Source organism: Lolium rigidum, chromosome 5 (assembly GCF_022539505.1).
Source record: "Lolium rigidum isolate FL_2022 chromosome 5, APGP_CSIRO_Lrig_0.1, whole genome shotgun sequence".
Classification (NCBI taxonomy): Eukaryota; Viridiplantae; Streptophyta; class Magnoliopsida; order Poales; family Poaceae; genus Lolium; species Lolium rigidum.
In genome coordinates this window covers 177,117,694-177,130,780 of record NC_061512.1, presented here as the reverse complement: position 1 = coordinate 177,130,780, position 13,087 = coordinate 177,117,694, and the positions used below count along the sequence as shown (strand labels likewise).

General features: G+C 48.7%; 1 protein-coding gene and 1 long non-coding RNA gene across 2 annotated transcripts; both read right to left on the bottom strand.

Moving 5' to 3' along the window:
- Positions 1-6,920: 6,920 nt before the first annotated feature.
- Positions 6,921-7,858, bottom strand: LOC124656753 (chitinase 10-like). Its single transcript, XM_047195442.1, has 2 exons — positions 7,365-7,858; positions 6,921-7,290 (listed from the first exon to the last, which is right to left on the bottom strand). The coding sequence occupies exons 1-2, from the start codon at positions 7,856-7,858 to the stop codon at positions 6,921-6,923; spliced, it is 864 nt and encodes a 287-aa protein (XP_047051398.1).
- A 1,453-nt stretch (positions 7,859-9,311) lies between these two features.
- LOC124655038 lies at positions 9,312-10,162 on the bottom strand. Its single transcript, XR_006988548.1, has 3 exons — positions 10,131-10,162; positions 9,605-9,627; positions 9,312-9,402 (listed from the first exon to the last, which is right to left on the bottom strand). It is a non-coding gene; the product is annotated as an uncharacterized LOC124655038 (long non-coding RNA).
- Between the last annotated feature and the right edge of the window lie 2,925 nt (positions 10,163-13,087).

Genomic DNA, 13,087 nt, shown 5'->3' with positions numbered 1-13,087 from the left:
TGTGTGAACTGTGCATTGATTCCTACATACTTGCATATTGTACTTGTTATATTACTCTATATTGACAATTATCCATGAGATATATATGTTATAAGTTGAAAGCAACCGCTGAAACTTCATCTTCCTTTGTGTTGCTTCAATGCCTCTACTTTGAATTATTGCTTTATGAGTTAACTCTTATGCAAGACTTATTGATGCTTGTCTTGAAAGTACTATTCATGAAAAGTCTTTGCTTTATGATTCACTTGTTTACTCATGTCATTACCATTGTTTTGATCGCTGCATTCATTACATATGTTTACAATATGATCAAGTTTATGATGGCATGTCACTCCGGAAATTATCTTTGTTATCGTTTTACCCGCTCGGGACGAGCGAACTAAGCTTAGGGATGCTGATACGTCTCCGACGTATCGATAATTTCTTGTGTTCCATGCCACATTATTGATGATACCTACATGTTTTATGCACACTTTATGTCATATTCGTGCATTTTCTCGGAACTAACCTATTAACAAGATGCCGAAGTGCCGCTTGTCGTTTTCTGCTGTTTTTGGTTTCGAAATCCTAGTAACGAAATATTCTCGGAATCGGACGAAATCAAGACCCGGGTCCCTATTTTCACCGGAAGCATCCGGAACACCCGAGAAGGACCGAGAGGGGGCCACAGGCCACCTGCACCATAGGCCGGCGCGGCCCAGGCCCTGGCCGCGCCGCCCTATGGTGTGGCCACCCCTTCGACCCTCCTACGCCGCCTCTTCGCCTATATAAAGCCCCTGGATCAAAAACCCTGATGCGAAAAACCACGATACGGAAAACCTTCCAGAGACGCCGCCGCCGCCGATCCCATCTCGGGGGATTCTCGGAGATCTCCTCCGGCACCCTGCCGGAGAGGGGATTCATCTCCCGGAGGACTCTACACCGCCATGGTCGCCTCCGGAGTGATGAGTGAGTAGTTCACCCCTGGACTATGGGTCCATAGCAGTAGCTAGATGGTTGTCTTCTCCTCATTGTGCTTCATTGTTGGATCTTGTGAGCTGCCTAACATGATCAAGATCATCTATCCGTAATTCTATATGTTGTGTTTGTCGGGATCCGATGGATAGAGAATACCATGTCATGTTAATTATCAAGTTATTACATATGTGTTGTTTATGATCTTGCATGCTCTCCGTTACTAGTAGAGGCTCGGCCAAGTTTTTACTTTTAACTCCAAGAGGGAGTATTTATGCTCGATAGTGGGTTCATGCTCGCATTGACACCGGGACGATGTGATGAAAGTTCTAAGGTTGTGTTGTGATGTTGCCACTAGGGATAAAACATTGGCGCTATGTCCGAGGATGTAGTTGTTGATTACATTACGCACCATACTTAATGCAATTGTCTCGTTGTTAGCAACTTAATACCGGAGGGGGTTCGGATGATAACCTCGAAGGTGGACTTTTTAGGCATAGATGCGATTGGATGGCGGTCTATGTACTTTGTCGTAATGCCCAATTAAATCTCACTATACTTATCATGTCATGTATGTGCATTGTTATGCCCTCTCTATTTGTCAATTGCCCGACTGTAATTTGTTCACCCAACATGCTTTTATCTTATGGGAGAGACACCTCTAGTGAACTCGTGGACCCCGGTCCATTCTTTTAATACTTGAAATACAAATCTGCTGCAATACTTGTTTTACTATTTTCTCCGCAAACAATCATCTTCCACACAATACGGTTAATCCTTTGTTACAGCAAGCCGGTGAGATTGACAACCTCACTGTTTTGTTGGGGCAAAGTACTTTGGTTGTGTTGTGCAGGTTCCACGTTGGCGCCGGAATCCCCGGTGTTGCGCCGCACTACATCCCGCCGCCATCAACCTTCAACGTGCTTCTTGGCTCCTCCTGGTTCGATAAACCTTGGTTTCTTTCTGAGGGAAAACTTGCTGCTGTGCGCATCATACCTTCCTCTTGGGGTTGCCCAACGAACGTGTGAAATACACGCCATCACATCACATTTCCCTGTCAACACGCCATCAAAGTAGTACCATCGACCCACCCCAGCAGCCGCCCAAAGCCAGCCCCGCCACGGTGCCACTCCCAGCAGCAGGTGACAGCATCGCATCCGCAGGGCCACATGTAGGGGTGAGCAAGGTCGACTTAGACCAACCCCCGCTGCCGCCCAGGGCCTGCCCCGCCACAGCGCCCCCACAGTAGCAGGTGTCGACACCACAGCACCCGGCGAGGGGATGCCACCCGGCGCCAGCTGCACCACCGGGCTCCCCTCGGCAGCAGCCCCGGACAGCTGCACTCCCACCGCCTCCACCATGTCGGCCCTGCCAGCAGCATCGGACAGGTGGTGCACCGGCGTCGAGGTGCACCTACCATCTCGAGAAGACGAACCAACGGCTCTAGGGGAGGACGGTGCCGGAGAAGACCCTCCCCAAGGACCCGACTGCGCAACTGGAGTAGTCGAAGAAGAACTCTCCCTATCTCCACCACCCGGTACCCCTCGCGAGGACAGGGGCGGTGTAGAGTCCCCACAGCAAGGTGACGGTGAAGGTAAAATAGCTGGAGACGATGCAACAGACGCCCGCCTAGAAACCGCTGGAGTAACACGACCAAGGGTGAACACTCTGCCCCTCGCCGGTCTATTCGAGCGTCGGAGGTCCGCAGGCGGCGTAGTAGAACTCGCTCTCTCCAAAGCCAAGCGCAACTCCTCCGCAGAGACTCTCGGACTAGCACCTGGCTGAGCTGTCGCCTCCAAGGATGGACTTGTAACTCGGAGCTTTGCCACAATATCCATGGCACGAGGCGTATGTGGGTTCGGATTAAAAGGATTCACCGTGAAGTGAGAAATCCCCTTATACATCGACCCAGCAACGGCTGACCCATTCCCGCTAGACTGAGCAATAGGAGCAACATCACCAGGAGGGGCATCAGCAGGAGGAGCAGCAGCCGTGTGCTCAGAAGTATCCATAGCATCATCCTCACCATCTCCAGATCCATCGCCCGCGTCATCAGAATCATCCTTCTTAACCCAAATCTCCGGAACAAAATCTGGCTCTGGCACAAAGTCAGCGGGCTCCCTGCGGAAACGAAACGCATACGACTTGAACTTTACAACCGCATCGGAAACATCACTCGGCAAAGCATCATCCGTAGGTTTTCCCAACACAATCGAATTGACCATTGCCACCTGGATACGAACAAGACCACGGCGCCTCAGACTAGTGAGATCAACATCAACTGTCTTGCCTAGTAGAGAACCAACAACCCACAGACCAAAAGTGACGAAGAGAATGAGGAACCCCCTCAACGTGCAGCAAGACCCTCTCCAACTCGTGTGTGTGAGGCACCTCCGCCGACTGCCATGCTGACACTGACATAGATGCGGCAAAGGAAGGCACCCGACCTGGATCCCATCCAACCTGTCCAAGTCCTCAAAAGAAGGCACATAAACCAAAAACTGCATATCCGCAAGAGGCACCGCTTCCCACTTCCAGTTAGGACTAGGCGAGCAACGCCGAGCCACCTGCTTGGCTATCACCTCCGCTGGCACCTCATCCCCCGAAACCACCACGAGAGCAATAGGAGTCTGACTCGGTGTGAGATCCTCATGAATCATCATACCCAGAATCATTTATTGCGTTTGCAAGATTGAGGCAATCCGTCTCAACATGGACATGTCCCATTCCCCGCTCAGAAGCAGCTTGGACAGCTTCCAAACACGCAGTGGCTTCCGTCTGCAATGTTGACCCTGCATACATGATTCTCCCGACACCAGCCCCTCTTGCTACTCCCTGGTGGTCTCGTGCAACAAAACACCATCCTCCTTGTCTTGTATGCTCATTAAAAGCGCCATCGATGTTAAGTTTTATGCAATCCACAACTAGCGACACCAGCTACGATCGAGGTATATCCACTATCCCCCAACTCCTCTCTCGTCTCGCTACAGTAACCAGGGCCTCCTCCGCGAGATCTGGGCCGATCCCAAGCCCCTCCGGCGGCGTTGCCGGCCGGAGGTGGTGGAGGTGAGGTGCCAGTAGTAGTTCTCTAGTTTAGATGTAGTTTCCCGGCGGTTCGCCGGTTAGTTTAGGAGTAGAAGCTCTGGTTTTGGCCATATCCAGGGCGGGCCGAGTCCTGGCGGCGTTGCTCCATTCCCCGGTGGTCGGAGCTCAGAGACCCCCTCCTCGACCGATCTCATCAATAAGGCCTCAGTCATCTCCTTCAAGCTTCTCTTGTCGCCTCTCCTTCTGCTCCTAGCCGGCCATGGTGGTGAGGGGGTGTGGTCGGAGTTGGCGTCAGCGGCTTGATCTGGAGGTGTCTAGGGCGGAGTGCCTCTCTGGTGCTCTGGCGCAGCATCAGATGGCCCGTCATCGGCGACCTCTCTCCAGATCCGTGGTGGATCTTGTCTGGAGTTCGTCTGCAACCAAGCTCTTCGATAAGGCGCCTAGGAGCCGCCAGCTCGCGAGAAGATGGCCTCCTTGTCTCCTTGGCCGGCCATGGTGGCGGGGGAGGTGGACTCGGAGGTAAGCCGCTTGACTTCTTTTGGCCCGACCAGCCGTGGAGGCGAGGGGGTGGAAGGTGTCATGCAGCTGGGCTTCTCTCTGGTGCTGACGGCGCAGTTCTGGTCGTCGCTGCTCTCTCTCTCGCCTGCTAGCCCTCATGGTGGTGGCTGCCTTGCGGGGGTGTCTTGTTGGTGGAGGCGACTTCATCTTGGAGCTCTTCTCCGATGCTTTTGGCGTCGGACTGAATGTCAGTAGGGCTGCCCCTCCGCCGCTGCTTTGCTCTGCCCTTCGGTGTTCTCCTGCGCTTCATCGCCAAGTGGTGTGTCCCCGGAGATGATTTCGCAGTCCGCTGGTCGAGACGATCTGGAGGAGGAAGACGGAGGACTGGATCGCTTTTCCTTTTTTCCTTCAAGGTCCTCTTTGCATTTTCTAGACCCCTATGTAATTTGTAAATCTCTCGGGGTCACTTTGTTCTCCAGTATTAATGCAGCTTGTCGGGTTTCAACCCGATTGAATTTCAAAAAAAAACTAGCGACACCCATGCATGCAAGACTGGAACAACAATAGTTTGGCTTAACATATTCTTACAGTACAAATTGCACTCACCTGCCTAGTACCTTGCATGGCGCCACACCTCGTCCACCGACAAACTTTTCTTTTCTGCATTTAATTTATTTCTACCTATCCACCATCGCCACACAACATATACTACCTTCATTTTAAGGAATAAGGCGTCATCTTTTTACGTGCTTTTTTTTGACCAAAAAATACTTTAAATATATAAAGATTGTTTGTATGAAATTAGCATCATTAGAAAGTGCTTTTCGCCAATGGTGCTAATTACATATAATAAAATTAATATTTTATTGCTTAATTTTTATGGTCAAAATTCATCTTAAAATACGCGTGCACCTTATTCCTTGAAATGGAGGTAGTATGTATCAGTATTTCAGGTTCTACCTCCAGAATCTTCTGTACCACTACTACTGCGCATTCGGGAGTGTGCACAAATGTTCACGCAGATCCTCTTGTCCCAGCTTCATCTAATCTGCCGCAACATACACACAGAATATCACACTCCATACCCCTTCGCTCAATATTTCGTTTTACTGGGAGGTTATTATGTGCAAACCTCCACATGAATTGTTGAATATTTGGAACGCATGGAATTTTCCAGATTTTTTACCATTGGAATCCTTCTGTTGCACTGCTCGAAGACGTAGCTTGCGGTCCATCTCTGATACCTACATAGACATTATAAGCAGACTTAACACAGAACATCCCCTTTTTATCCAATTTCCATGCCATGAAGTCATCAAAATCATAACGAACGGGTAGCCAGGATTATTTTTACATCCATTTCCCAAAAAATTTGCCTAACCAAATCTTCATCCCATCCTCCCATGACGGGATTAATCAATTCATGAACCTTAGTCAGAATACATTGGCCTCTCGGTGTAGTGGGAAATCTTGCATCATCCCGCGCCAACCATGGATCCGTCCAGATATTAATATTCATTCCGTCACCCACACGCCACACTATGCCCTCCTTTAACAAGCTGACTCCCTTTAAAATGCTCCTCCATGTCGGAGTCGCCACAGGGTGATGACGATGATGTTGGTGGGCAACCTCGTCTGCGACTCTTTCTTAGGTGGTGTGTGTAGCTTTTGTGGGTTGCTAGGGTGGCTGTGTGCTGATTTTCGGCCGGTTTCCCGCTAATAAACTGGTCAACATTTATACTTCTGCTCTATTAATGAAAATGGCAAGTCTTTTGCCTCGTTTCAAAAAAAAAAAATCCCAGAACCTAGTGGAGCTTCCAATATAGAACAATTTGGGAAATATTTCGCTTTTAGAACTCTAGCACACAAGGACTCTGGGTTTGTTAGCATCCTCCATGCTTGCTTAGCTAACATTGCGAGATTGAATCCATATAAATCTTTAAACCCCAGACCCCCTTCCTTCTTTGATTTTGTCAAATTCTCCCAACTCAACCAATGTGTTTTATTTTTGTTGTCCTGATGTGCCCACCAGAACCTACAAATCATCAAACTCATTTGTTCACATAGTGTCTTCGTGAGATCAAAGCAGAACATTGGCTGAAAATTATAACTTCAGCCGTCTTTGTTTTTATAATAAGTTCGGTAGTCTCGGTGAGCATGACCGAATTATATAATTTTAAAGAGGCATGAGAGAAGCACTTTAACTAAGATATACTCCCTTCATCTTAAAAAAAAGCCGCTCAACTTTATCACACTTATCTAGCAAATGTTGAGCATTTTTTTTTTAAGATAGAGGGAGTATTACCTATTCCTTGACATAGCCCAAAAGTATGTATCCCTTGACAAAAAGTGTTCAGCTAACTGTTCGGACCCAAGGATGAGACCCCTTCATCCCTTGGGGCTTCGGCATTAGCTTAACGTAATCAGGAGTATGGCAGCTGGTGCGCGCAGTCGAGATTGGGGCCGACGTGGATGCCGAAGACCTGGCAGTACCTCCGGTAGAAGCCGATCCGGCCGTTGACTCGCTCGTTATTGGCTATGTTGCACTCGAGTCCGCCGTTGATGATGTTGGTGACCAGCCCAAAGCCGGCGGTGCGGTTGGCGGCAGCGTCGGCCGTGCTGAGGCAGTACTCGCCAACCATCACCTGGTGGCACGACGGCCTGGGCTGCCTGGGCGTCATCCAGAACCACAGCGCCGTCTGGAACGCCGTGTCCCGGCAGGTGGACACCAGCTCTGGGTTCCGCAGCCCGTCGAAGCCCAGGGCCTCCCCGGCAAGCCCGTAGTTGTAGTTCCTGCTGACCGATATCCATTCAGATGGAGATGAACAAGTATATATGCAGCCTGATCGGCCGGCAAGTGGTTTTACCATGAGAGTTGGATGGGTCCTCTGCCGTTGTAGGACTTGCCGGGGTAGCACGGCCACTTCTTGTTCGTGGCGTCGCAGTAGCTGCTCTGCGGGCTGATCTCATCCTTGAAACACAGACCCCACATGTATGGGCCGTCCGGCGCCGCCGCCCAGCCTCCCGTCGTCTCCTGGGAAATCTGCGCGAGGAAGGCGGCGATCTCGCGCTTGCGGGTGACGAGGTCGCCGGTGCCACCGAACTTGGGGAACTTCCTGGTAGCCCGGATGAAAGACGCGTAGGTGTAGAACCCCTTGGAGCAGTTCACGTCGTCCCTATGCGGGAACAGCGACGAATAGAGCTCCTCGCTCACGATCGCCGCCACCGGGGTGCTCCGACCAGCGCCGTACCGTCCCTCCGCGACGCCGGCGCAAGCAGCGGCGGTCAGGAACACGGCAACGGCGAGGAAGAAATGGTGGTCGCGCGCGGAGGGCCGTGGGTGATGATATGGCGCCGCCATTGCTCGAAGCTTGCTTGGCTGTTGGTTTGACAGGGTGCATTTTATGGATTGTGCTTCAGTGACTTTGTCAGCCCACAAAGTCACTGACTTTGTGTCACTTACAAGTGGAGCCATGTGGGGTCTACATGATGAAGGGTTCCACTTAACCCCACTTGTAAGTGACACAAAATCAGTGACTTTGTGGGCTGACAAAGTCACTGAAGCACAATCCGCATTTTATATGGCTCTCACACTCTCACCGGTAGAGCACGGGAGAGTGTAGTGACGATCTATGAGCGAGACAGCGGCGGCTGGCGGTGTTGGTTGCGGATACGCATGCAGCTAACTCGTTATCGGCTTGCAGAAGGACCTGTCTGTTATTTCTTATTTTCTGCTGTCCTTTTCTGTAATGTTGCTCTGATTATCAATACTACCTTTTTCGCAAAAAAAAAAAAAAAAAAAAACTAGCTACTGTGGTGGCTCAAGTCAAAGTTTTCCGACCACGCCACTACTGGTTGACTTGATCTTGTCCGCGCCAGGAAAGGATCGTGCGAGCCGGCTTCGGTTTGAGCAGGGAACGGCCAGGGACGTCCAATCACAAATCAAGTTACTTTTTTTTTAGAACTAGTACAAATGTCTGTGCGTTGCCACGGGTCTTCAAATTTCATTTCTCAATGCACATATATAATTCACAACTCATTATAAAATTTAAAACAAATCAGAGATATCATAATGTACTACATCATGATAATACTGATTGCAATCATACAAAGAGGTGGAAAGGGGACTAACATACGGAAATATGTATGAAAATAAATCATACAATCAATTCCTTCCTCTTGGCCACTCTCCAACTTCATTTGGAGCGCCTCCAATAAAATATTCAATATGTGTATCTCGACAATTCTGCAAGATCATGAAAAGCAACATCATCACAACAATACTCACTCACATCTCTCCACTCTCAAGTCTCTCCACTCTCAATCTCTCACACAACCACAACATACCAAGCTTAAAAAGCCGCACCCACCCTAGACTTGATCAAGATGAGATCAAGAATTCAAGATAATAGTATTCAAGATGATCTTACTACGAATGGTAAAGTTGGTTGCATTCATTTTTCAGTCAGGTGTTAATATTTCAGCAACTTAGCCCTCTTAACTATCCATTGTTTCTAATCTTTTTTCGCAAGCATCTGCACTACATTTCACAACAATAACTTCTCGAGATATGAGGGCAACCTACATTATTTCACGACAAACATCAGATCTTCAGCTACATGAAAATTTTAAGATATTGTGTAGATACCGGGTTACCTGGACTCCTTGATCAGGCTAGGCGAGTGTAGCAAGCATTTGCCGTGCAGTTGATGTAGCTGACTTCCGATGTGCTCTTGTCTGCATTCCCATACTTTTGGACCTGCTTTCCTTTCATGACCAAACACATTAGTAACCCGGTGAACTGGGTAAAGAACTAAAGAAGTCACGATGAGCCAGAGTGTTTTTCGGAACTGTGCGTGTCCTGCCTAATTTCCATCTTTTTCGGGTGTATGCCAACCTGGATTTCTGTTGCCATATAGACATATACAGCTCAATAAGATAGGGTGGAACCTTATTTTGTATCACAGGATGCAACGGTATTAAGTGGCAGGTACTATAGTTGAACTACTTCCTCTTTGGAAACAATTGTACACAATATGACATGCCAAAAAGTATGTTGAGTAAGTGACTTTATGACCAAGAGAAACCACTAAGATAGTAAAATTACCTTTGCCATCAACTCATCATGTTCTAGGTAATCAAGGTCAGGTAGCAGTAAAGGGGGTACCCACGTGGAAAAATAACAATGTGATTAGAATGTAGGCAATAGGACAAAGAAAGTAGATCCGACGGTAGAAATACTGTATTACTTCCTAACAATAATCAGCAGAAAGAAATAGCTAACAAAGTAGGCTATATGTCCATAATTTCATCCTGAGCAGATCACATTTTCAGTTGAAGAACTGGTATAGAAAAGTGAAAGGTAAAAACTTCTAAAGCCAAAAAATTACCCTAATTCTAAATCTAGTGTTGATGTACGATTTCTCAAAATAGATAATGATGGAGCGCAAAAACATATCACTTATGTTCTGACTAATGGAAGTATATCATGATAATATGACAGATCATTGTGCCATGAATAAGTTAATTCATCTCAAAGCAACTTCTGAACATGATATGGGGCGTTGGAGGCCCATCTTAGCTACTTATATTTTGTGTGTTTTAAGGGGAAATTTAAATGCTAAGTGCAGCACCTTCACTTTTCTCTTTTCTCTTGAATCATGTACTTGCGAGTGGCATTTCCATTGTCATCATAAGAGCCGGTTGTCCTAGTTGTACGATACTTGCCGCCGCATCCGGCACTTGCTGAAGCAGCAACACCAGCTCCTGGGTTCCTAAACCATGATCCCACCTTGGCACCTTATCCTGAATTAGTGCAAAGAAATGGTAAAATCATCAAACATAAATAAATGCAAAGCAATAACTGAACCTAACTCAAACCAGATGCCAAGCATCATTACATGATCTGCATCCTTGTTCTTCTCCTCTATTTTGCCTTTTTTTCTTATTCGTGTTAAAGTTGTAGAAACAAGTCGAAATTCAATATTGTACCTACAGGGGGCTCATGTTGGCTTATTGGTTTCAAGTAGGGCATAATATACAGAAAACGGCATATCAGTCTGATAATCGATTCAAACTACCCCATATTTCCTAATACAAGTAATCTGACTATAGCAATGACAATCACAGTCGACAATTTGCTCCTTCAAGTCTTTCCAATTACCTAGATTACCTAGATAGTTCACGGCACCAGCGGAACACGTCGATGGAGCATGGAGATGTCCACCAATAGCACTCAGCGAGGATTCCACGGCGCCCGCGGTGAAGACCAGGCGGCAGCCATCAACCACACCCTGCGTGGAGGCGGCGGCGCCCACGGTGAAGGCCCAGCGGTTGCAGATCCTTGTGAACCGGAGCCAGGAGGGCATGTGGAGGTGGGTGGATATGCTAAAGTCGAGCTCCCATATCAACTTGCAATGCTCCTACTTAAGCTCCTTCTCATTCTTGTTCTGGTTCCTACCCGGTAACCCACCTCATCTCCCTAGCTGCGAATAATTGGCACAACAAATCATCACCCATCATGTAGGCAAAGAAAATTCCTACAAAATGTATAGTTGCAGGAGCCATAGAAGACTTGCTTTCAGGCAATCAGCATTATTCAAAGAAAAAACTGAAAGTGAAGAACCTCGTATCATGGTTAAACAATAATACGACCATCTGTAGCCTTTCCTCAAATGTAGCATGGAGATGATTATGTACAGATATACGGAAACAATCTACACATGATTCACATGATTGAGAATTCAGAGAAAAAATTGAAAGTGAAGAACCTTGTATCATGGGTGAACAAAATAATACGACAATCTGTAGGCTCTCCTCAAATGTAGCATGGAGGTGAGTATGTAAAATTATACAGAAACAATCTACACATGATTCACATGATTAAGAAATAATTGAGGAAAATGCAGACATAAACAAAGATAAGATTATGGACAGGAAATTGACCTCTATGGCTCAGCATGGAAAGTCTCCCATATTGACTCCCAATTCAATAACATTTCCGCCGGCTATACGTAGAGGGTTGTGCTGGAATATTCTGGGGGCACCGGGCAGAGGTTCCGCGAATCAAGCCTTGGGGTTGGGGCCGGCGTTGAATCTTGCGTGGCCTCTCGCTGCGGCATGCAAGCCGTTTCTCCTGCGGCAGATTGACCGTGCAGGTGGTACGCAGGGCCATGGTCCATGGACCTCTCCACGACCAATGAGCTCCGGCTATGGCCGCCGCTGCGACGGGAGCGAGGCCCGATGTGACCAGGCATGGATCGCCCGATATTGGGGATGATGATGCGCCTTGTAGCCCAGGGCTGATGATGGTGATGGTGCAGTGGCGGAGCCAGGATTGGAGCAAGCCCTGGGCCAAAAATTAAGCGCTAATAAAACTCTTGTAATAGTACATAAAATTTGGTAATATGAACATATGTTTTAAATTCAGGTATAAATATGTTCGTCTTTCCGTTCCTAAAACATGAATCGACTACAACCTACAAACACTGTTTAACCATACCACAATCAGCATCTATATTGCTAAAAGGCTAAAACCAGCCCCTGGCTAAAACAACTACGGAGTACAAGAAATTACCAAGTTGAGGCGCAAACAGCAGGAGTCTGACGGTGCAAACGTGAGAAGAGGAAGCAGTGCCGCAGCAATCGGGCTCAGGGGCTACGTCGGCCAAGGGTCACCCGGCCGCTGCGCGGAGGAGCTGAGCACAGCGCCGCATGCAGCACAGGAGGGCGGAAGCGGCGGCCTGGTAGGGCAGGAGAGGGGTCCGGCAAGTCAGCGCTGGCGTGGTCGCATGGGCGTGGAAGTGGTCCTGCGTGGCTGCGAGCGAGGGTTTCGTTGCTCTCTCCGTTGATCCCTTTCAGTCGATCGAGGCAGCAACGGGGAGTTGGGCAGGATATCCAAACGCCCCGGGTCGAAATTTTCGCTGCGCCCCGGCCATGGCCCTTGTTGCCCTGGGCCTAGCTCCGCCCGCGCCATGGTGATCCGGATGTAGTGCGGCTGAGATCGGAGGCTATCCAGGCGGCACGGGTTAGCTCCGGAATAGCGAGGCGACGATGGCGAGGGAGGAGACATGGGAGTAGGAGTAAGAGCATCTCCACTCGTCCCCCCGAACAGGCCCCCGGCGAGCGTTTTTTCCATCCGGACGGCGTAATTCGGCCCAGTCGCGCCCCCGGTTCCTCGTTTTCGTCCGGATTTGGGCCTAAATTCATCCGGCGATCCCACGCCCCCCCGGTCCCCCGGGGAGCTCTCGGGGACTCCGGACGAAACGAAAGCGCGCGTGGCCCCAACTTGTCGGCGACAATGGCCTCCGATCTACGGCAAAACCCTCGTCTTCCCGATATACGGCAAAACCCTCGTCTTCCCGATCTACGGCAAAACCCTCGTCTTCCCGATCTACGGCAAAAACCCTCGTCGAACGAAAGCTTTGAACTCTCTAGTAACATAGATAGATTATATATATATTTCGAATATAAAATTCGAATAAACATAAAAATTACATATAAAACTAAACTAAACTACTACTTCTTCTTCTTAGAAGGCCCCGCCTCATCGTCGTCGCGGCGACGCTTCCGGCTCGTCGCCTCCTCGTCG